The 24,997-nt window shown below is 46.1% G+C and overlaps 1 protein-coding gene across 1 annotated transcript in view; it reads left to right on the plus strand.

Annotated features, from left to right (window-relative positions):
* The first annotated feature begins 4,858 nt into the window (after positions 1-4,858).
* The window catches only part of COL20A1 (collagen, type XX, alpha 1), a 48,663-nt gene continuing 28,524 nt past the window's right edge, over positions 4,859-24,997 (plus strand). The window contains exons 1-17 of the mRNA XM_009079209.1: positions 4,859-4,931; positions 7,306-7,416; positions 8,860-9,003; positions 9,236-9,394; positions 10,318-10,518; positions 11,758-11,913; positions 12,890-13,009; positions 13,190-13,354; positions 14,848-15,012; positions 16,345-16,517; positions 17,156-17,285; positions 17,775-17,920; positions 19,613-19,736; positions 20,221-20,360; positions 20,988-21,117; positions 21,645-21,787; positions 22,849-22,981. Of these exons, the coding sequence (XP_009077457.1) occupies positions 4,859-4,931; positions 7,306-7,416; positions 8,860-9,003; positions 9,236-9,394; positions 10,318-10,518; positions 11,758-11,913; positions 12,890-13,009; positions 13,190-13,354; positions 14,848-15,012; positions 16,345-16,517; positions 17,156-17,285; positions 17,775-17,920; positions 19,613-19,736; positions 20,221-20,360; positions 20,988-21,117; positions 21,645-21,787; positions 22,849-22,981 (2,413 nt within the window). The remainder of the gene's footprint in view (positions 4,932-7,305; positions 7,417-8,859; positions 9,004-9,235; positions 9,395-10,317; positions 10,519-11,757; positions 11,914-12,889; positions 13,010-13,189; positions 13,355-14,847; positions 15,013-16,344; positions 16,518-17,155; positions 17,286-17,774; positions 17,921-19,612; positions 19,737-20,220; positions 20,361-20,987; positions 21,118-21,644; positions 21,788-22,848; positions 22,982-24,997) is intronic.

Consider the following 24,997-nt stretch of genomic DNA (forward strand, 5'->3'; position numbering starts at 1 on the left):
ACATGTAGGGCAGTGACAACCCTCTCTTCATGGGGTGCCAAATGCCCCATGCTTAATTTTAATAAGATCTGTTGCCCACCTGTTGCCCAGGGAAGCTGTGGCTGCCCCATCCCTGGAAATGCCCAAGATCAGGGCTTGGAGCAACCTGGGCTGGTGGAAGGTGTCCCACAGCAGGGAGGATGGAATGAGATGAGCCTTAAGCCTCTTTCCAACCCAAACCATTCTGTGATTCTGTGATTTAAGTGCTTCATTTTGGTATTTCCCCTTGGTCTGTATATTGTCATGCTTTTAAGTAATTACAAGGCTGTAAAACAAAACTGCAGTGAACTAACAAATGTTTGTTTATTGTGTGTTTGTAATGCATGTCTATTGTATTTTGAAAACTATGACTTTTTTCTCTCTAACTTGACACTTCAAAGGCTTCTGTGTTTCTTATAGAATGGCAATTGTAAGTGTCTTATAGCTCATTTGGCTGCAATGAGACTGTGATGCTGATCCTTGCAGATGCAGCTGAAAATCTGGCCCCTGTTTGTAATGAGAAATGCCACTGTCAGTCATTCCACTCCTGGCAACGAGGACAAAATCTTTCCAAAAAGGTTTTGGCAGGGAGCTGGGCATCTCTCCCAGGTGCTCCTGGCTCTGTGGACCTCATAGCAGAGGAGGTCAGGGCTGTATCCCACAGCTGGGGAACCCACAGCACCATCAAGCTCCAGTTCATGAATCAGCCTCTGGCCTTGCAGAACTTACAGCTGTGCTTAATTTCCTTAAAGAAACTCAACACACCTCGCCCTCAGAGCAAAGCTAGGCTCCCAAAAATATTTAATGGGATGTGAGCAGGGCTGGACTGACTTCATCCCAGGGAATCCGACGGTGGGCGGGAGCCACGACTTGTTGCTGCGTTCTAGGAAATCAGTTGTGCAGATTCCCAGACTGTTATTTTATTTAGTTAGCAAAGCCACTAGCAAAGCTGTTTACAGCTTTTCACAGAAGCCAACTCTTGTTTTTCCTGCTTTATTTGGCCGCACAAAGGGGCCAAGCCGCGCTCTCCGCTGCAGGGAGGGAGGGGGGGGAATCCCATCCCTCTCCCCCTGCTCTCCCTCCCCTTCCTTATCCCTCCTGACGTCTGGGCACTGAAATCTTTAATCACGCCGAGGAGAGGACGAGGAGCCAGGGCAGCTTCTCCCAGAATTTCAGAATGTAGCTGGATGGGCTGCAGGTCCCGGCTGACTGCAGGGAGAGCCGCTCCGCGCCGCGAGGTCTGTGGCTCCTTCCCTTTGGGGCTCTGTTCGCTGGGATGGAGAGAGAACGAGAAGGGACTGTGCTGTTCTGGGGCATGTGTGGGTATCCCAAACAGGGAACTTCTGCAGGGTTTTACACTCTGGGAAACTCGGAGCTGGCGCAGCTGAGCTCAGGGCAGCGCTGCTGGTGCCGCACAGGTGTGAGGAGACTCATCCTCTTAGTGGCTTTGGGACTCACATTCCCTGCAGGTTGGTTTAAATGCTGCCAGGACTACTTTGGCAAATTCCTTTGGAGGGATGGCTGGGAGAAATGCACTTTGTTTGTTAGGCTGATTTGCTGTGAGCCTTCTGTTTTGTGGTTAATAGTACAAAACTGCAGGAGACGACAGTAATTGGAAGGATTTGTTACCTGGGTGTGTTTTTCCCTGCTGGAGGTGTGGGGTGGGTTGGCATCAAGCCTGGGCTGTGGGAAATGCAAAGGCTCAGCCTGGAAGTGGAACTTGTGCCTTACTTTTTTGAGGCTGGTGCTGGGATAATTGAGACTTTTTGTTCAATAGTGGAAATGAAATGCAGGAACTCTCCAGGAGAGGACAGAAAGAAGTTGATGAATGTGGTTTTTTTAGTTTGTTTTAGGTCCTTTAACTAGCAAAGCACTCAGGGAATGTGGGACAGATTTATTCCCTGCAGTTGGCTGCCTCAGGCAGGTCCCTGTCTCTTCCACAGGGCTGTCCCCAGTGCTGCTCATGTGTCTGGCACTGAGTGGGACATGAGGTGACATTGCTTCTGCCAGCACTTCTGTGCAGACAGTGATGACCTCTGGAATGAAAAAATGTCCCCAAAGTGTGGCTGTAGAGGGTAGAAATAATTCACAGTGGCCTCAAGTCATCACCTTTAGCTGTACTGATTTAAATATGTGGCAGAGATTTTTTTGCATAGATTTTTTTGTTACTTTAATGAAAGTGACTACTTGTAAAATTTCCTGTACAAATAAGGGGATCTTTGACTGCCTTAACCTCCAAATCTCCTCTGAGCACACAGCTGGGGCAAACTGGAAATGGTGTGTTCCCCTCCACACCTATTTTCCAAGCCCTGGAAATACCACATGCTCCATGTGTTGCTGTCTCCAAATTCCTTCCCTGAGGGTGAGTAATGGGAGAGAGGTATCAGCATGCCAGAGGCTCCTTGCCTGCCAGCAGGCTGGTGTCACTGTGGTCCATCAGTGCCAGGATCCACAGCTCAGCCTGGTTGGATGGTGGCACCAGAGAGGGCAGAAATGGATGGGAAGGGACCATAGATAGCTGGAGTGGAGGCAGGTGAGCTGTGGAGAGGGAGGTCCTCTAGCTGTGTGTCTTCCACTGTTTCAAAAAGGTGCATTTGTTCTTCCTGGTTTACAGGTGGGAAAATGAATGTTGGAGAAGAGGCAGAATAGCAATGGGTTTGCCTCTGAGCTGGGTGAAGGGATTAAGTCCCTTCTTCTCATTTTAGTCCCAGTAAAGATCCACACCCTGGGGACTTATTACATACAGCCTGGTTTAAACCTGGGTTTACTGGGAGGGTAGTGAGGCACTGGCACAGGTTGCCCAGAGAAGTTCTGGATGCCTCATCCCTGGAAGTGTTCAAGGCTGGATTGGGCAGGGTCTGGAGAACCTGGTCTAATGGAAGGTTCCATGGAGGGGATTGGAATGAGATGATCTTTAAGATCACTTCCAGCCCAAACCATTCTGTGATTCTGTGATAATACTGAACTTATTTTTACTGAGATATCATGGTGGAAGCTCCTGGCTGAATCAGACCCTGCAGTAAACCTGGATCAGTTCAGGCTGGAGAATCCTGTGTACCTATTTCACTGGACTTTAGATCCCATATAACTCTAGTTAACATGAAAAGATCACACACAATCCAGAGTTTGGCATCCTGTTTGCCAGCAGAGTTGTGTGGAAGTTGCAAGGAAATCAAGAGCAGTTTGGTGGCATTGCAAAATGTCACAAATGAACTTTTAATTCAGGGAATTTTTCAAAAAAACTGCCTCCTTCTTGCTGGTGTTTGGCACATGTACCTCTGCAGCCAGGGCAAGCTTTGCTTTTCTGGAGGGGACAGCCAGAGTCCTGAAAACCACCTGTAAAATGTTTGCTGTTTTTTATAAACTATGACCTCACTTTATTAGCTGGAAAAATAAAGCAAGTGTTTCCCATGGCTAAGGGCTTTGGTTACACTGCAGTTGTTCTGTATAACCTGATCTTCAATCAAAAAAAAATAATCACAGACAGAGTAGGGTGGTTAACAACTCCCTGTTATAACTTGCATATTTTTCCATTCATTCTTCCAGCAATTTAGAGCTGATTTAAACCTCAGGAGATCATGGCTGGGTCACTCACGTGCATATATATTTTCCCTTGAAATTGCTACAAAGCTGATGTGTTTGAAGGGAAATAGGCATTTGCCAGGAGCCTCTAAATACCTGTCCATCAAAATTAATAGAAATGAAATGTCACTGCAGACAGCAGCAGAGGAAGAGTGTGTATGGTCTGGTTCTGCCAAAAGCAATAAGGCTGAAATGTGGAGCACAGAAATGACAGATGCCAACAATGCATTGCAAAAGGCCAACAACAGTACATTGAGACTGAGATGAGGGGGAGGCACTGTTTCCATCGGGGTATTTTATGCTGACCTGACATTTCTAAGGCAAACTGACTAACACTGAAATCCAGGGCAGGCAAAGCCAACTGCAGGTGCTTGAGATCTGTGGGCTGGGGCAGCTTTGTCCACACTAGAGGTGATTTCTGAGTCAAACTGATCCTCTGCCATGATTAAGTCTGTAACTGCCTCTGCTTTCGGTCTGTTCAGGTGAAAAAGTTAAAACAAGACTTATCCAACAATTCTTGAATGTAACTTCTCAGGAACTGCACTGCAAAATAAGAAATAAATCCCTTCTTTGTAAACTGTTGACATACAAACTCCACTCAGTCTGTGGATCCCTCTTGATGCAAAATTACTTTATCACAGCAACTGAGGTCATTAAATGTGTGGTGTGAGGAGCTTGGCTGCCAGAGAGTGCTCCTCTAATTGCTTTTCCCCATATGATCTGTGTGTGCATTGCAGGGACATGAGAAAAGTGCTATTTGGACACCTATAAACATTTTGGTCATGATAATCAGTTAATTACTTCTGTACAATTTAAACCAGAAGTGATTCTGGAATCTGTCTGTCCAGTCATTTGCCAATGTTGCTTATTTCCATGATCAGAGCAGGACACAGCACTTATAGTCCTACTGGTGAGATTGTTCTGCCAGGACATCCTGCCTAGCTCCAGGACCAAACAGGCTGAGAGGAGTGCTAGGGCAAAACCTATTCCCCATCAGGTTTAGAAGCACAATGTAGTCCAAGGCATTGAAATTGGAGAGACCAAGAAGATAAAATAACATGTAGGAATTGCAGGAAAATTTTCATGCACTTCTCCATCCACACTTTGAGTGCTGTCAATGATGCCCAGAGCTGTAGATCTCAACCTGTGATCCCTTAACTGAAGAATGCAAAAAAAAAAAAAAAGGTGTTTTGACGTGGTGAAATGTAACCCTTTCTTCTCCTTCCTGATGTATGCCTTCTTGTAGGTCCTGGTCAACATGCTGATTTACACTTGGTTCTTTTTTGCCTGCCTGCCTGTGGTGAGCCATGTCTGGGGACGAGTGGGCCAAGGTAAGGAACCTGCCTACCTTTTCTCAGGCTGCTCCCTATGGTTCATCTGTCCCCTGGGATATCTCAGGCCTTGCCCAATCCTTTCCTTTTGGCAGTGGCACTGCATGTGAGGGACATTCCCAAAGACATGCAGGATTTCAGGGAGCTGCTGTGCTCTAGTATCTGCTGGTGAAGCTCCAAACAGCTTCATCTTCCCATGACTGAAGAGCAATGAGAGATCAGGGGGCCCATTTGGGGAGAGTACCTCAATCCCTTCCCACCCTGCAGAGCCTGTCCTGATCACTGGCAGCAGTTCAGTGTGCTGCTCCCTCACACCAGGGATGCATTTCAGCCTGTGTAAGCAATGAAGGAGGCTTATGTGGTCTGCAAGTGGAGATTGAGATACAGGAAGAAAAATGGTGTTGCTTTTGTTGGTCACTGCATCTGTCCTGCTGCTTCAGATGTATATGGTGCTATGTGGTGCAACATCTGGATAAGAAAGCACATGAGGTGCATTCCTCCTCCTATAGTACCATAAGTGACCAGAAGATGCCTATAGCACCTCATCAGAACCTTTTTGATGTGGAAGAACCACCTTTATATTACATTTGAACCCTCTGTGGAAGTGGTGAGCACAAAGGTTTCTAGAAAGGTGATGGCACTGCAGAGTTGGACAGATGTGTCTGTGTGCTGTGCTTCTTCCAGACCAGCCTGTGTACTTAAGCCTGGGTTTAACTCCCTGTCAGCTGGAGAGCAAGGTTACAGTATCAAATAGTGCACATCCAACACAGGGCAGGGAAACAGTGGAGCTTTCATGGCACTGGGGATCATTTGCATCCAGCACATAATGGTGCTTTAGAGGATGCTGTCCTTTCTGGTCTGTCTGGGGACATTCTTGTCTCTTTAGCTTCTGGGCTCCTAGAGTCATGGCCAAGGAGCTGGACCACACTTGGCCAAAGGAAGACTGCTCCATGTTTGATCTAACTATGAATTCCCCTCATTGTTCCATGATCTTTTACCATTTCTCTTAGGCATGATTCTGGGATTTGATTTTTGCCCCTCACCCCCCTTTCCTATGTTTTCTTTCTTTTCCCTTAGATTTGCCTGGGGTGTGATGTGAATCTGAGCTTTGTTTCCCCAAAATAGCTATCTGTTTGTTGGGTGAACTGCAGGAAGTCTCAGCAAGGAAAGGTTAAGGCACAGATGTTGGGCTGAGACAAGAAAGTCCTCACTGCTTTCCCGGGTGGTGACTTCATGGCAAAGATGTCAGGAGGTGCCTGGACATCGTGCAAGACCAGATTAGGGACTTGAGGAGACCTGTGTGACAGTTTGGCAGCACTGGCAGGACACTCCAGGTCACCCTAAGCTTCTTTTATGAGTAAAGGTAAAGAGATTGGTAACAGCTGCAGATGAAGGAGGGGCACTCGAGTGCAGATGTTTATAGTGTGCTCACTCATTGCAAATTAGGGCATCCTGCTGGAAAGGCAGCTCTGGGCACAGTGTCAGAAGGAGGGGAGAGAAATCTGCTGACTTGCCACCCTACATCCAGTCGAGTGAAAAAGTTTCATATGGTGACATTTGTATGACAGGAATCATTGATTCAAAAAGTGACACATGAGCTCAGACATCTAGCTGGGGTTTAACAGATAGCTGTGAAATCTGGAGATGATAAGGGAATGTGTTCTTCCTTCTTTTTACCTCCTTGTCTGATACTATTCTTTTCCTCAGGATTTGTCATTTAGTCTGCAGCTCCCTGCAGCAAAGTGCTACAAGCTGGTGCCCATGAGTTATGGTCCTGCCAGAAGCTGTTATTTACAGTTTATCAGGTTTTCTTCCTTTTCTCAGCTTTTTTTTCCCCCCTAAACTCAGCCAGTCCTTGGAGCTGCCTCTGAAATGATCTCTCTGCAGAAGTATGGGGTCCATCACCTGAGGAATTTCTGTATTTCTCAGCAGCCCAAGCCTATGGAAGAGCCTCACTTAGCCCATTTATCTGTTTCCTGCACTCCCTTTTCAGATCTTTGTACTGAACACACTTGCTGAAACAGAACAATCTGCATGAAAGCTCCAAGTCCTCCAAGATGTGAGGGGTGCAGAGAAAACCTTCACCTCTGTGGGAGGCTGTTTTCCCTCTTTGCAGGGTCTCATATTGAGGTCTCATATGAGCACCTCAGGAACTCCTCTTTGCACGGGTGGAGGCTGCAGGTTTGCAGAGGTGCAGGAGCTGCTGTGCAGCCTCAGGGAATGCTGAGGACTTGCATGGGATAGTGAAGGTTTCATTTGCACTGCAACTGTTCCTGTGTCCTTAAAGGAGACAGCACATGTGATGTTTTGTGAGTGTATACACAGGGGGAGGAATTGCATCCGTAACAGCATGGGCACATCTCCTCCTCCCCAGGGTCAGGCCGGCTGAAACTCACTGTCCTTTCAGAAGACAGACTCCAGATGAAATGGAAAGAGACTGAAGGGAACATCAGTGGCTACAAAGTTCGGGTAAAGCCCATGGCAGGTATGTGATGACACATTGGGCATTGGACCCAACAGATTTGTGTATGAGTGAGGGACTGAGCTCCACTTTTTGTCTGGTGGACAACAGGACCTAAGTAAGAGCATTGTTTAGACCTTAAGGTGACAGAGACAAAGCAGAGCGAATTATCCACAGCTTGTTCTGGTTCCAAGTGTTGATTACCTACATCAAAACTTTTCACTGGCCTTTATGTGCAGTATGTACCAGAAACCTTTCTGGCCACCATGAGAACACTCTGTATTCCCACATCCCCCTGACTCCCTGATTTCAGATGCTGAACCTGGTGGTGTTGGAAGGACTGACTTCCCTCAGTGGGGAGCAATGGTTGGAAGCAACCTTAGTGTCTCAGCTGGCATTTGGTTTCCAGCTGCTGCCACTCTGCCAGCCAGCCAGAGAAAGGAGCTGCCAGGCAGGAGTGCGTGCAGCAGGGTGATCATCCACCCGCTTTTAGCTCAGCCCCCACCTGTTTCCCAAGCTGGAGCAGGAGGTTTCTCATTCCTTCCCTGCACTGCTCTTCCCCAGAGCCTCAGCACATCAGAGAGTGAGAAGCATCCCGGGAATGCAGGAATCCCCACTGGCACTCCCAGCACATGCCTGAGGCTTTCCCTCTTAGGCTGGGGAGTTTCTAGCCCCAGGCGTGAGCACAGTGATGGCAGGGTCAGAAACACATCCATTTCCATAATTTAAAGCTTGTAGACCTTTTCTAATCAGGGGGTTTGAGGGGGCTTGTGTGCCTCTCTCTGTTTAGTGTAGCACAGAGACCATGGGGCAGCAATCACTGCCTCACTCCATCTGCTCACTGCCCTGCCAACACAGAAATGCTCCAGTTCTTGGCTGGTCGAGGCATCACAGTCCCAGGATAGATTCCAACAGCATGGGACGTGGCTGTGGAGAGGTCTGGAGGCAGTGGCAGCCCCAGAAATGAGCTGTCTCCTGTAGACAGCAGCTGTCCCTGGAGAAAGATGCAGCAGAGACAGCATAGGGAGAGTCGCTGGGATCAGTAAGATGAATCCCAAGTGCCAGGAGTGACCTCCAGAGGAATCAAGTCAGTTCCTCATTTTGTCACATTAGACCTTAATCAGTTAGATGCTTTCATAAGCAATTGCCAGTCTTTACCCTCTGAATATCAGCTTTTCACTCAAGGACTCCTTGGGAAGTTGGTGGGAGTTGCACTAATACTGGGTGTGAACTGGTTTCCCATTTTGAGTATATTTCAGGGATTTTAAAAAAGAAAACCACCTAAATGTTCTCAAGTCTAGGGTGAGAAAAGGAGTAAAAATCAGAGATACTCAAAATTGAAAGAATAAATAGGAGTTGACTGTGTTCCTTAGGCAGACATTCCCTGCATTTCAGCAGTGCTTTTGCTACTGTCAGCTTGAATTTAAGCTCCAGCAGGCTCTGAACTGTGGCTTCATCCCACCTCAGGGGACTCCGAGCAAGAAGTCATGCTGAAAACCAAGACTCCCAAAGCCACAGTGGGAGGGCTGAGCCCTACCAAGGAATACACACTGCAGGTCTACGTGCTCAATGGCTCCCAGGAAGCACTGTTTGCCAAGAGGAAATTTGTGAGTAAGTGGAGAGGGTTATGTGTTAACATTCAGAGAGCTCCCGAGGCTCTTGGGGAAGTGGCTCCTCAGAGATCATCCTCTGGCATATGTCCTGTAGACTATGCAACATCCCTGTTACTATTTTGGTTGGAAGGTTAGAAGGGCAGCTGGTGATAACCCAGGGGATGAGGGATGGACTGTGACTCACAGACCTGTCTAGATTGACACTTTCTCTGGTTTTGGTGTTCCTACAGTAGAGGAACTCAAGAATGCATCCCAGACTAGAAATAACCGAAGAAACGCAGGAGCTGCATCAGGAAAGAATTTCACCTCTTTGGGGAACTCAGCAGCTGAGCACAGTGGGGTGGCAGAGGCCACCCCACCACCCCTCAACACTGTCTTGACACAGACAGGTGGGTACACTGACCATCCTGGAGTCACATTGGGTTGATTTTGAGCCATGACCTGTGCCATGCTACCACAGCTGGAGCATTAAGCACAGCTGTCCCTAAAACCATTCCCACCCTCTTCCTGAAATACCTGCTTTATGGGGGACACTCAATCAGTGAGAGCTGATGGCCCAGTCTCATTCCTTGTGTACAATTCTTAGCTATAGAAACACAGTAAACAACATAAAAATATTTGCCCCTCATGCAAGCCAAGCTGAAAAAGCACATCCTGGGGCTGACAGGTATCCAAATTCAGCAGATGCAATCATGTCCTTCAACTGAGAGTGGATCCTTTGAGAACAAGCTGCTCCCTAAGCACTGGGACTAATGGTGTTGTTTCCCTAGACTCTGTGTCCCAGGTCTGGCTGCAGGTGGTTTTCCTCATCCTCCAGTGGCTGAGGACTGTATATAACTTCAGAGTCTCATGTAAGATTTGAATGAGCCCAAAAGGCAATTACACCTGTTGATGGAAGAAAGATCCATCAGGGCCATTATCCAAAAAGATTCGAACTAGCTCAGGATGTTTGCAAGTCACAGATTGCTGAGTTCTGGAGAGTAACTGGGTATGAGGTGCCATAGTATGTTTTCCCTGATTCATAGTTGATAAGTATTAATTGTTTTTCATCATCAAAGATAATGGAAAGGGAAAACTTCTGATGTGATCCATTGCTAACATTAACCCATGAGCCTACATGCAGCTCTCTCAGAGAGGTGTGAATGAAGATGGTCTCTCTCTAGAGACCTATTTGCAGAAACCTGTAGGACTTTTACTCTCTCTGATATCCCTACACCTGTATCAAATGTGACTTAAATCAGCTGAGGAGTGGGGCAGGTTGTGTGGAGATAACAGAGTTAAGGTCAATGGGATTTTTTTCTTTGGAGCACAGCAAAGGACAGAGCTGAGAAGAGAAGACACAAGGGGATTCAGCCAAAGAGCTCAGGAGAAACAGCAAAAAAACAGCCCAGTGTGGAGGTCAGTGTGACAGAAGCAACACCAACAACCCCAAAATCATCCCCACACACCCCTGCAAACTCGGAGCGAGAGACTCTAGGAAAGGAAAAACACACAAAGGATTCACTGAGGAGAGGTGAGAGAGTTTTCAAACATGTCTTGTTCCTTCTTCCCTGCTGTTTTCCCTAACACTCATTGCTTTCCATCCCACTCTCTTCCCAAGATTTCAAGAGTACAGTGCTGCTGATGGTGCTTTCAGTCACTAGGTCATGCTTTGGGAGATGTCAGGTCTCACTGCAGAAATTTGGAGGTCTGTAGAAGAACATGGATTTTAAGGAAGACTGGAATTAGGCCAAAAATTCCTTCCAGATGATTTAATTTATTGATTTTTTTATGGTTTTGGCACTACTCTCTCTTCATGTTGTCATCTTCCCCTGCTTCTGGCAGATTCATGTAAATGTTTGTATTCTTCAGCAGAACCCTCCCAGCCATGGACCTTTCCAAGCCTTCAGGAGAGGAGGAGCACATCAGGGATGTTATTACCCAACCTGATTCTCCTTCTGGACTCGTTCTTCATGTTTCATAGATAACTGATCCATGATGATCCTTTAGATTCAGTTGAGACTATCAGGGCAGATGGCTTACAGCTCTGTTGAAATAGTGGGAATGGGATGGGCCAGAACTTGCTCTTTTGGTCCTTTGAGACCAAGAGGAATCCACATCTGTGAAAGGAGATAGGAGAGGAACCTCTTTGGAGCATGCTGAATATTGATTGGATCATCTGTTTCTCTCCACCAAAGATGGAAAATTCCCTGTCCGAGAAATATTCAAGGAAGATGCATTCAATCAGCAACATGCCCTATCTTATCCTCTGTTAAGCTGCAGGCCTGGGTTGGGGAGAAAGGCAGGGCTGGAGTATGTGTGATGGCAGCAGGTTTTTACAGAGAGATTGGATTTAATATAAAGCCGCAAAATAATTATAGCCCACAGGGGATATCGTGATGGAATGGAATTAAGCAATCACCTGCAATTCTTGGAGACTTAGGCTAGATAAAAGGGAAGCACTGGGCTGAGGCTGAGATGGAATGGAGCTGACAGCTTGCAGAAAGCACTGCTTGGGTTAGCACTCCCTTCCTGACAGCTTTAACCCATTCTTTGCAGACGTGCAGCTGCGCACCACTCAATTTCTTGGTACTGAGATGGGTTATCCTTGGCTGTGTGGTTTTCACAAGATGCTGAGATGTGTCAGACTGGCAGATGGTCCAATCCGCCATCCAAACAAGGCCTTACACAGTTGATTTGCTTTTTATGTTAAAACTGAAGCAGTTTTTCCTCTTTACATTTGCTTCTCTCAGTATCAATCCTTTCCCCTCAGGTTCCCAGTTTCGGTGTGACACACCTGCAATAACTGATATTGTCCTGCTTGTGGATGGATCCTGGAGCATCGGACGCAACAATTTCAAGCTCATTAAGGAGTTTCTGAGCAATTTGATTTCCCCATTCAGCATTGCCCAAGACAAGATAAGAGTAGGTAGGACGCTCTCCTGTTTCCTGACATTGAAATGTCTATGTTTGAAAGGGTCTTGGTCCTCTCTCTCTTGTGGTTTTGTGCTCCTCTGAGGAGTTTTTATGCCTTTTGAATGGCATCCTAAAGCTGTTTTGAAAGCTTTCCCCATCTGATAGCAAGCTCTGGCCTCTAGTGGCTGAAAAAATAGCTGCAAAGTGAACAGGAGTGATGTCTTTGGGCAGCACCAGGTCGAGTGGTGGTGCTGAGATACATTTGGGATTTGCTGTCTACCTCTGACAAGGTGCTCAGCCACCACAGCAGTGGATGCAGTGGTAATGCTGCACTGAGACTGCTGTGAGTTCAGCTAAAATAGTGCTACCTACAGCTCTGAGTGATGCTGACAGTCAGGCTGTACATGAAATAGGACAGTGTAAATCACTCCTTGCAGCCAACTGGTTTGACCCTGATTAACTCTGAGACCTTATGAAACACTTCTGATCATCATTACAGGGGTAAGTGCCCTGTACACTGTGGGGTCTGAGGCATTGCCTTGCTGCCTGTGTGACAAGGAGAGTAGAATCATGAAATCAGAATATCCTGAGTTGGAAGGGATCCACAAGAATCATCAGTCCAAGTTCTGGCCCTGCACAGGAAAAACCCTAGAATCACACCATGTGCCTTAGAGCATTGTCCAAATGATTCCTGAACTCTGGCAGGTTTGGTGTCATGACCACTTCCCTGGGGAGCCTGTTCCAGTGTCCAACCACCCTCTGGCTGAAGAATCTTTACCTAATATCCAACCTAAACCTCCCTTGACACAGCTTCATGCCATTCCCTTGGAACTGCGCAGAGAAGTGGAGTTAGAAACCCAACCTTCTCACCCCCACTCCCTTTCATTATTTTGTGTCAACTTCCCCCAAGCCTGACACCACCTCCCCAGAGTGGGTCTCTTGCATCTCATCTTGCCTTTCATGATGCCAATTGTTCTTGTCTTCCCTAGGGCTGTCCCAGTACAGCAGTGATCCCCGCACAGAGTGGGATCTGAGCACTTACTCCACGAGGGACCAGGTGCTGGAAGCTATGAGGAATTTACGGTACAAAGGTGGCAACACCTTTACAGGTAACTCCATTTCGAAGGTCTCTGCTAAACACTCTGTGGCTGCAGTGGGGGAAGGTGTTCCCATGGGGTAATGTACCCCATGGGGACCAAGGCCACTGGGGAGCAGAGAAAAGAGTAAAGGGGAGTGAGGGTTTTTTTTTTGGAGGCTGTAGCACACCATCCATCTCTGCTCTTGCCCAGGTCTAGCACTGACCCACGTCCTGGAGCAGAATCTGAAACCAGATGCTGGTGCCCGGCTGGAGGCTGAGAAGCTGGTGATACTCCTGACTGATGGAAAATCTCAGGATGATGCCAACCTGGCTGCTCAGACCTTGAAAAACCTGGGCATAGAGATATTTGCCATTGGTAAGATCACAGCCATTGATAAACTGTACGACAAAGCCAACTTAGTCTTGATCGTCTTCCAAGTTTGACAGAAGCATCCTGTGACTCTAAAACGAAGTTAGTGGGTAATACCTCATTATATTGTGGCTAAGATGAAAATTAACTCATTTATTCAGCACAGGCAGTGTCTTCAAATGGTAATTTTTTTGTTTAGAAAAAAACATTCCCATGAGAGATTTCACACCTCCCATCCAAAGACCTTTGGGAGCCTTGGGGACCAGTGCCACGACAGTAATGTTCTCAGCTGTGGAATAGGCAAATGAACATTGTATTGGGGATGGCAGGAGACCTCCTGTATAATTGCTGTCTCTCACAACTTTCATTTCTCTGAATAATTATGTTATATGCTCTTCACTGTCCAGTAGCAATAATGAGACACAAAATGGCCTTGAGCAGCTCTGTCCTTGATGACTACACAAGTCTGCTAGAGACTAATACATGAGCAATAAAGTTTCACAGAAATCTCTCCTAAAATTGCAATCTCTAAAAGTTTAAGTGCTAATTTCTGTTGGGAACATGTGAGTGATGGTTTATTGCATAGGGTTACGTAGCTGAGTGACTGGTACTGAGATTCCTTTCATAGACAGAGTGGTGCTGCTGAGCCTCAGCTGTGTGTTGTGCCACACACCTGACTAACACCTGTGTCCCTGACATCACCTGCAGATCTGTTCCTGGCTGGAGTCATTGCCTTTCCTCTCTGGTTAGAGGAAGATCATGCTGTTTGGTCCTTAGACATCAGGACCTGAGTTGTGATCTCAATAGCACCCATGTTCCCACTGCAGGAGCAAGGGGGAAAGAGGCTGGCAAAGCTGTTAGGGAAGTGGTCTTAGACTTGAGAAATCAGGTTGGATCATGGTCTGGCAATGGTAGTGCATGGACAGTGTTAGGGCAACCTTGAGCCTTATGATGGGAAGCAAAATGAGTTGTACAGTGGAGCTTGGTCTGCAGAGGTTTAATGAGGATGGGGAGCAGAAGGATAGGGTTGGAGGATGCTCTGTGATGGAGAAGTTCTGCAAAGTAACTGGGCTGCTTTTTGCTCATCTCTGACTCTTGAAATGCAGTCTGATGTTCTGATGAACAATTGACTCTGTGGGGAGTACTGCTATCTCATAAAGATAAAATTGTTTATTCAGTTGGTCCTTCACCCATTTATGTCAACTGCCTCAAGGGTGAAAAATATGTGCCTTCCTGGTAGCACAGCCTGCAAGCGATGATGAGGTAGAAAAATAGGAGGATTCTCTAGACTGTCTCCAGACCACAAAAGACCTTCTAAGCCAACAGAGTTGAAGGCTCTTCCCAGGTGGCTGGGCTGAGGTGGTTGCTGCAGGAAAGTCCAAGGCCACTCAGACATCACTCCCCTACTGGAATGACTGGGGGGCTCTGCATGGAGAGCAGGGTGATGGTGGACCTGTCTCTGGGAAGTTTCTGAGTCTCATTCTCTGCTCTGGTTGTAGGGGTGAAGAATGCAGATGAGGCAGAGCTGAAGCAAGTGGCCTCAGAGCCACTGGAGCTCACAGTGTACAATGTGCTGGATTTCCCACTGCTGAGCTCTCTGGTTGGCAAGCTCACCCAGGTCCTGTGCACCAGGATCAAAGAGAAGAGCAACAAGGAAACTGCAGGTGAAGTGAAACCTCCTTGGTGAGGGCTGAGCTTCCTTCTGCTCACCATCCACCTTCCTTCAGGACTGACTCTTTCTCATATCTTTCCCTCCATGAGATCCACCATCCATCAGTACCACCTGACTCTTCCCCTTCAGTGCTGACCTCCTTGCTCAGACCTCTTGCTGCCTGGCAATGGTCCTTCTCACATCAATATATTGGCCAATTTCTCTTGTGATTTTCTGCTACAAGACCCTCTGGATTCAGTTCTTCCACTCTCACTCTGCTGCAGACTGCCTGTTGTCTCTAAGATGTCAAAGAAAGACATCACCTGTAGATGTTTCCATTCTGATGCTCTTGGTTTAGAGATCTGCTTTTGGCCAATTGGCCAATGCAGGCAATATCCATTCCTACCAGGGGTTTGGGTATCTATTGGATAAAATCACCTAATTACAATAACTACAATTATAGGGAAGAACAAACCTTTTTTCCCTCTTCTATTATCATATGCTGTGATAAATGTGTTGTAACCATCTCCTTTTCTAAGTTTCTTCCAACCAAGAGGAGTCAGAAAAAGCAAAAGTGACAATATATTAGGGAAGGTATAGGAAGTAAATGTGCAGGTTAGGAGATGACAAAACACCTAAGCACATGTTTTTTTCTCCACACAGCTTTAAATCTTGGATCTCGAGGCATTTTCAAGTTAAAACCAAGCAGCCTAGTTAATTCTTTTGCTGGGGAGCAGCTTGTGTGATGAGGAGAGTGAGGAACACTCCAGATGTTAGCTTAGATTCTCAGGAGAAATATCATGTACATATTTCCATCTCTTTCTCCTCTAAGTTTGACCTAAGGAGAATGAGAAATTCTAACTTTCAAGCATACTTTTATTTTAATGCTCTGCAGATTCATATAAATAAATTGATTAATCCATATTAATTTGTATTTGTTTGATATAATTAGACATTTTTTAAAGGTGAAGATCAGGCTAAAGAAAAAAATGGACTTCTCGCAAAGAAACCAAAATAATGTTTGCTTGTTCATTTGGACAAATTTTTGTGTTAAGGAACGATGGGTCATCTTTTAGATACAATCAAAAATACAGATTTGTGTTGAAAAATGACACCCAGCACCCAGCAAAATACACAGCCTGTTCTCTATGGAGTATTTATGTTCTCTGTATGCCCAAAGAATTTTAAAATATTTATTTCAGAGCAGTTTGGAACAGTTTCTGTACTCTACAGGGAAGGAGTCTGCAACTTGATTTGAAAAATGTCACTCATATTTATGAGCTGGAAAGTACATTTGGCATGAGAAGTCTGACTGTAAGCAAGTAACTGTGTTTTTAATTCCTAGGCAGCACTGTGAAAGATTTCCCTGTGAACACAGGTCCCCAGCTGAGCCCAACTGACCTGAAAATATCAGCTGTGACCTCGAAGAGCATGCACTTGGCCTGGAGCCCTCCTCTGAGACCACCAAAGAAATACAAAGTGGTGTATTACCCATCTAAGGGGGGAACCCACAAAGAGGTGAGACACCTCTCTCTGGACATCTGGGACTGCCTCATCTGCCAGATGGTGGCTGGGAATTTAAGTAGACCTGGGTGGACAAAAGGATGAGGGTGGATGTATAGTGATTGTGATGAAATTGAATGCACGATGAGTGTAAATGTGATGAGGAAATAGGGTGACAAGACAGAAGAGGGAATGGGAAAAATATCAGCTTGCTATAAATAGTGCAAGCCATGCCCATGCTGATTTTTCTCTTACATGGTGTTATCCCCTCCCTAAAATGTGTGTTTTGACCCAAAGAGGACACTCAGGTACACAGAGCTGTCCAAGGATGCTCACCTGTGATAGATATGACTTAGGAAAGCAAATCCAAATTGTTGATGGATTTCCATTGATTTTAGTGAGAGCATGATTAGTCTTGTCCTTGGTGTTTGCATAGATCCCAGTCTTAGAGGAGAGAAATCTTTTTTGTCTCTTGCCTCTTTGTTTTGGGGAGATGTCATCTTGCACAATGTTTAGAGGGTGACTGGACTTCATGTTTCTGGACACAAATCTGACAGAGAATCCACACTTACTAGGGATGGCCAGTTCAGCCATTGCTTTGCTGAAGAACAGCTAGCATTCTCTGTCGTGACAGCCCTCCCTTGTGCTTCCAGGTGTTTTTAGATGGAGCAGTCTCCACTTTGCAGCTTTCCAACCTGACCTCACACACGGAGTATCTGGTGTCGGTGTTTCCTATTTATGACACAGTTGTTGGGGATGGGCTAAGAGGCGTCACCTCCACATGTAGGTCGTGAGTAGAGAGAATTCTGCCAATGCATGGTTATGAAAGGTAAACAAAGCTCTTTGTGGCTATCTCAGACTGGAGCTTGACATTGTATATTTCCCCTTCCTCAAGTTCTGCCTGTCTACAGCTCTCTCCATCTGGGATGTTCAGAACTCAACTAGACAAAAACCTAAGCAACTGTTCTTTGAACAGCAGGTTGGACCAGAGACCTTGAAGGGTCCTTTCCACCTATGTCATTCTGCAAAGCAGACCACTGACATGGCAGTAACATGCCATGCTAGAAATACATTGCAACCCCTTGTTGCTAATTTTATCATTGGGCTCCAAATGAATTCAACTTATTCATTGTAAAGTGTCTGCCTCACTGTGTTAGATGTGAGGTGCCCCTCAGCTTGCAGTAGCTGTAGCAAAGCCAGGTCTCCTCTGGGTTTTGAGCTGCTGCAGACCTCAGCACTGAAGGTATCTTTCTGCTTTGTTTTTCTCTTCAGTGCCTTTGTCTTCTCCTCGCTCCCTGCGTGTCTCTGAGCTGAGCCACAACAGCATCAGGCTGAGCTGGAAGGCAGCCCAGGGAGCCACACACTACCTGGTGCTCTGCTCTGCAGCCCCTGATGGAGCAGAGGACTATACAGCAGAGGTAGAGTTCATGAGAATGATGATAATATGAGTTTTTCTCTGTCTGGGCTGAGTTTAGTGCTAGCTCTAACCTTTGTCAATTGCTATCATGTGGTCAATGGAAAAAAAATCAGCAATATTGCCAGAAACATCTTTCTTAAAAGATTATTTTTTTATAGTGTATCTCAGTGATTTATAGCTGTGAGGGTTTCATGTGGGAAATTAAGGCATGGGAGAGATCTGCCAGCCTCATGGGGCCCTGGCAACCCAAGCACTGAACTCACATCTTAGAAGCTCTGAGTGTAATCGCTGTATCCTTGAGGCAGTACATAAATGTCTTTACTGTGTTTATCTTAAAATGTTAATTGGAAATTTGTTAGGGTGGTTTTTGCTGACATCTGCAAACAGACACTGCAGAGGAATGGAACAATGCTTGATGAATGGAAAATCCTTAGAAACATCCAGCAACCCTTTGTTGTGCATTTTAATGAGTTATCTGGAGTACCTGTAGGTTGAGGATATGACTTTTTTTTTTCTAAAAGAAGGGAGTGAGGGGGGCACATGCATTGCCTCTTTGACTCAGATTCCTCCTCTGAATGCACAGCAACAGGGACAGTTGCAGGATGGTTTTCAAAACAGAGCAATTAATACTTACAACTTGGTTTTAGTGCATAACTGTGAGGATTTTTATAAGATTCAGAACATTAGAAGTGAGATCAACAGATACATTTCTGCAGTTTCCTGACCTACTCACTGTAAGAGAGCAATGCTCCAGACCTATAGGATGTCTGCAAAACCAGCCTTAAAATGTTCCCAGCCTTTTATAAACTGTGCTCCAATGTGTGCAGACTCCTAAAAGTCTCTGTGCACATTTCTGCAGTGAGTAGGCTGCAGGAGGAGAGCTGTGACCGTGCTGTGTTAGCAGCAGATGGCAGCAGCCCGGCTGCTCTGGAGCTTTCCACACTGACAAAAGTGGGATCACATCTCTCCTATATCTCCTGATCCAACCCAGAACAGCAGCATTTTTATATAAGAGACTCACCCCTCTGCAGAGCAGGGTAGGAGAAGGAGCTGTGTACCTCCAACATGCTTGGTGTCCCTGGGGAAGAGAGGCAAAGCGCTGGTCACTGTAGGGCACCTACCCAAGTGGTGGAGGGTCTGGAGGGGAAGCCACATGAAGAGTGACTGAGGTCACTTGCTTTGCTGAGCCTGGAGAAGACTGAGGAGAGACCTCATTGGATTCTGCAGCTTCCTCATGAGGGGAAGTGAAGGAGCAGGCACTGATCTCTGCTCTGTGGTGAGGAATGATAGGACCCAAGGGAAAGGCATGAAGCTGTGTCAGAGGAGGTTTAGGCTGGATATTAGAAAATGGTTCTTCACCCAGAGGGTGGTTGAGCAATGGAACAGCTCCCAGTGGCCACAGCACCAAGCATGAGAGAGCACAGGAAGAATTTGGACAACCCTCTTGGGCACATTGTGTGATTCTTGGGGTTTTTGTGGTCAGGGCCAGGACTTGGGATTTTGATGACCCTTGTGTGTCCCTTCCAAATCAGGATATTCTGTGATGCTATGATTCTAGGACCTAAAACGACAAAGTCCTCTTAGTGTAACCAGGGGGACCTTGACCTGTGTCTCTGTAAGGTCCTGCTCTGTTAAGTGCATTGATAAGTACCTTAGAGCTGAAGGGTACCCCAAAACACCTTTGTGTTGACAGATGAAGGTGACCCAGCCTGAGGTCCTGCTGGATGGGCTGTCTCCCAGCACAGAGTACTCTGTAGCAGTGTATGCCATGTATGGGGAAGATGCGAGTGATCCAGCCAGCATCCAGGAAACCACCCGTAAGTGCTGCTGCTTATTGAGTTGTTATTAAACACTTAAGGCAAGAGGGATGTGTTAAATGAGGTGCTTCCCATATTGTGCATGTGGCTTCTAAACATGTTCCCTCTTCCCTGCCTGATCTTGAGTGAATATCGGTCCCCAAGGGGATCTCTAATTACATGGTGAGTTGTGAAAAAAGAATGATTTTCCCCTGGTAAAAAAAAGGACTCCTGAAAGAGCTGTTCCCTGAGGTCTTTTTTGTCTGGGAAAAAAAACCCAAACCCATAGGAATTACTTGGCTGTTTCTTCATCTAAAGCTCAGGTAGCCTTTCACAACCTCCTAACTGCAAATATGGTAGTGACATAAAGAGAATATTTTCCTGCATAGTGAATGAGCCTCTTAGTTCGAGGTAGTATCATCTAAGAGCTGCAGGAGGCAACTGGTGGCATTGCCACTGTGCAGTCTGTGAAGCCTCTATGTGCTGTCACTAACTGTTGTTGCAGTGGCCTTGAGTCCTCCCAGATACCTGAGCTTCTCCGAGCTCAGTCACGCGTCCGTTCGAGTCAGCTGGGAGGCTGCGTCTGCGGCCGTGAAAGCTCATCACATCACCTATGTTTCTAGCAGAGGGGGCAACACTGGAGAGGTGAGTCATCAAGGGGTTGGGGGAGGGAAAAAAAATTGGTAGGTTAGGTAATGCTGCCTTCTCCTTCAGCTGTATGGTTCAGGGAGAGCTTGTCTGCTGGCAGTGTTTTAACTCTGAAATAGGCACTTCTGATGCAGTTCCTACCCAGGTGTTGACATTGCTGCAGCTGTACCCATGCTTCTCTCCAAATCATAGAATCATAAAATGGTTAGGGTTGGAAGGGATATCCATAATCACCCAGGCCAACTCCTCTGCAGTAAGCTGTGACATCTTCAACTAGATCTGGTTGTTCAACCTGGCCAATCTGGCCTTGAACATTTCCAAGGATGAAGCATCCACCACCTCTCTGGGTAATCTCTGCTAGTGTTTTACCACCTTTGCTGTAAAAAAAAATAAAATCTTCCTTATATCTAGTCTGAATGTATTCTCTTTTAGTTTAAAACCATTACCCCTTGTCCTGTTACAATAGGCCCTGCTAAAAAGTCTGTTCCCATCTTTCTTATAAGCTCCATTTAAGTACTGAAAGGCTGCAATAAGGTCTCCCTGGAGCCTTTTCTTTTTAAGGCTGAGCAACCCCAACTCTCTCAGCCTATCTCTTACAACACTCATACAACTCCTCCACTGCAGGTGGAAGTTCCTGGCACTGCAACATCCACTGTCCTGAGACCTCTGTCCTCCCTCACCCAATACTTCATCAGTGTCAAATCTACATATGAAGAAGGGGACTCCTTTCCAATTACTGGCAATGTCACCACCTGTAAGTAGGGCATGGAAATACTTTTGGTCTCATTAACAGGTGACAAAGTTGATTTGTGTGCGTCTGAACCAGGATGTTTTGAAGACTGGTCCCAGCAGCTCAAGGCCAAAACCCTTGCACAAAGCCCAGATGGCTGCTGTTCTTTGTGTGTGGGGCATGTCCAACTGTGTTATGTTCAAAATGAGGTGGAAGGGATAAAGAAAAGAAGCAAATGAAGTTGAGTATGATGTATTGCTAACCTCTGTGTCCTTGAGAGCCCTCCTAGCCATTTCCTCTTTACAGTACTGATGTGATACGTGTCCTCTCCATAAATGAGATAATCCTTCTTAATTAGGGCTTTAAAAATAATTTACCCCTCTCTGTCCTGATGACTGTTGTCATATGGGTCTGAAGAAGTGACAGACAGGCTGGTCTCAGACATCTGCTTGGGTGATGTTTTGCTCCCCAGCCATCTGCTTCCCACCTTGGCTCTGACAAGGCGCTGTCAGTGCCTGCACTTCAGCTCCTTTTCCTTCTGCATCCCTCAGTAAAGGTCCCCCCACCGCGAGCTCTGAAGGTTACCGAGCTCTCCGGGAACAGCCTCCGCCTGCAGTGGGAAGCTGTCGCTGCCTCTGATGTGGTTGTCTATCAGATCAAGTGGAGCACAGTCAGTGGAGAGAAGCCTCAGGAGGTATGGGCCCACACACAGCTCTGGGGGGGCTGGGTTAGCTTTGTGCCTGCTTGAAGGCTCTGAACTCACCTGCAAGAGTGGCACAAAGTGGTATAAAACTTCAGGTAAATGCACTCAAGCAATTAAGCAGCTCAGCAGGGTCTGTCCTGGAATCTGTGGATCAGTCACCTTGAGTGCTGGAAGCAGGAGGGACAATAGGACAGAGTCCTACAGGCTCTGGGAAGATTGCAGAAGTGTTCTGGAAAATCTCAAGGATGAAATTTAATAGGGACAAGCAGAAAGTATTAAGCTTAGGTAGGAATAATTAACTACAGGTATACAGGATGTAGAACAAATAGCTAAGAAGCAATTCAGTAGAAAAAGATCTGGGGTTGAGGAGAATCACCAGCCCACAATGTCAAGTTTTTGTGGATAAGACAAAGATAATACTCAAGTATTTATAGTTAGAGGTATTGCCTCTAAGACAGGTTTTTGCTCTCCTCAGTGCTAGTAAGCATGGACACTTTTGGGATACTGCTCTTTAGGAAGGATGAGGTCCAAGTGAGGAGCACACAGAGGAGGATGACCAGAGCTGGTGCAGGAGAGGCAGTGATGGAGCAGGTGACTTTGTCATCACAAGCACCAATTTTCAGTTTGAGGTCAAACAGCAGTTCATATAGTGGCTTAAATACATGAGATTCTCCTGCAGTGCTTCACATTTAGGCTGGAATAGGGGTGTACTGGGTCTTCTGTCCCCACTCTCCTAAAAGCTGGAAACTCAGCAAAGGCATTCTGTGTTCCAGGCAGGCTGACTGCCTTGTGTCAGAGCCCTGTGCTGTGGTGCTGAAGGAGCTGCTCAGTATAACTGGGCTGCAATGCACAGGCATCTGCTCTGCATTAATTGGGGCTGGAATTTTGCCTTCGCTTAGATGTGTGCAAGCCCAAACAGTAGACTTTGTCCTCAAAGCCCAGTGCTAACTCGTTTGTGCTTATGGCCAGTTTGTCAGCCAGACACTTGGATGGCACAAATCAGCTTGGGAATGCCTGGGAATGTGACTGATTCATTTCTTTCCCTGCTGCAGCTTTCCATTGCTGGAAATGTGGTAACAGCTGTCCTGCCAGGCTTGCAGAAGAACACTGACTACAAAATATCCATCTGGGCCTATTACAAAGATGGTGCTCGAAGTGACACGGTTTCTGTTCATCACAGGACCAGTAAGTGATCAGTGCTTGGTACCCAAAGCCTAAGGATAACAAATAGGGCATGGGATGCCTCAGAATTCATCACAAACCAGCAGCTCAGACCTGGTCATCTCCAGCTCTGAAAACCCAAACCTGAGTGTCTGAAGGATGCTACAGATATTTAGCCTTCTGTCTTAAAGGGTTCTCAATTTGTCCTGACAACAAGAGGCTGGGCAAGCACATCAGGCTGGTGCATTTTAGAGGCATATGGTACCCTTGCATGTCTTTCATGCAGAATACCTTGCTTCACTCCCCCCTGCTTCTGCCTAGTGTGTGGATGCAAATGAATTGGCTTTCTGCAGGGTGTTCAGCTGAACGTGTCCCTGTGCTGCCTAATGAATGTTTCCTGTTAGTAAAATATTGCCTGTAAGGAGGGTGAGGATTTCCTCAGCCATGTCATTGCTGAGCTGTGCCTCATCTGAGGGCACTTACTGAATAGGAGAGAATCCTGCAGGCAGAGGCTCTGCCTTGGATGCATTATCTAAATCTGTCTTTGTACAGGCAGGATATGAGGTTAAAAAGTGGCACTCCCAGAGGTCCTCATAATTAATATTGAGTGTAAAATGGCTTTGTTGGCAGTGAATGGAATACAATTCATTCAACAACAGCAGTCCTCTTCCTCCATCTCTCAGCTCTCAACCTTCTTTACAGAACAAACTCATTTAGGCTGGTGTTGAGCTGACGAAGCTTGAAGTAAATGGCAATCTTGGAATAAGCAGCTCAGGTTTTATTAATAATAAATAATAATAACATTTGTTTATGGAAAGCTACCTCAGGCAAGTACCTCGGAGCTGCACACTGACAAAAGAAAAAAGCAATCATCCTACAGATCTATAACAATAAATGGACAATTAGAGATGTTTAGAGGGTTACTAAAATTAATTACTATGGTTTAAGCCATGAATTAGAAAAATGTCAGAGGAGCTCCCTCAGCCCTCTGCAAATGACACGTGACAGTGCCATTCTAGGCACATTTGAACAAGTCAGTCCTTGCTGCTGTTGGCACCCCAGTGGGACAGGGAAAGCAATTTGATTTCTGCCTGTCAGCTGCTGTCCTTGTTCAGGAGCAAGGATGCCTTGGGGATGTCAGGCTTTGCCTTCTGCATGAAGAAAGCCAAGTGCTCCAAGAAACCAGGTGTGCAGCTGGGCAGGCAACACAAGAGCTCAGTGCTGGGTGCTGCTGCTGCTCAGTTTGCATGAGCAGTCAGGACACTGCCACAATTCTCTGGGCCAATATTTGTATGTGAAATCAATATTTTTGGTGGTGATTCTTTATTTTTTTTTCTTTTTCTTACTTTTAAAGTAAGAAATGCCCACAGAGGGGAAGGGGCACAGGAGAAGGGATGGCTGGTGATTTTCAGTGCTGATCTTGGGCAGTTAAGAGGAAACTTGGGGATGGCAGAAAAATGCTGAAGACTTGTACAATGGATGTATGGGAAGCTGTGGCAATAGGCAGGACTCGGGGAAATTCTTGGATGTGGTTATATTTCAAATCTTTACTGTTTCAAGCAAAAAATACCACCTTGTACTATGCCAAGTGGTTAGGATGTCCAGCAGTGACAGTCTACATGTCAGAGCTGGTGAATAGTAACTCATTCAGTTACAGCATGGCAATCTCTTGTGTTATCTGGAATTCTAAAACCCTTAGTTTGAATTTTGAGTCCTTTCCCCCTTAATTTTCATTCTAAAATGAAATTCTGGGGGCTGAAACACCAGCGAAAACTTTCTGGTTCTCCTCAGGATGACAGACAGGTTACAACCTGGTGAGTAACACTGATCAGGCAGTGCTGAGCACAACCAAAAGTGCATGTTAGAGGAGGCTGAGAAACCACTCTTGCTTTCATCATTGCTTTTCTCTTTCCTCTCTTGTCGATACACACTTATATAAGAAAATAAGGTCAAGTCACAAAGTTTTTCTCAAAAGTATCTTGATAGAATTTCCAAGAAATGCTGAAGTTTAAAGGTAGTGGCTGAATTGAAACTCAGCAG

Source organism: Acanthisitta chloris, unplaced genomic scaffold, assembly GCF_000695815.1.
Source record: "Acanthisitta chloris isolate BGI_N310 unplaced genomic scaffold, ASM69581v1 scaffold3787, whole genome shotgun sequence".
In the NCBI taxonomy this organism is placed as follows: Eukaryota; Metazoa; Chordata; class Aves; order Passeriformes; family Acanthisittidae; genus Acanthisitta; species Acanthisitta chloris.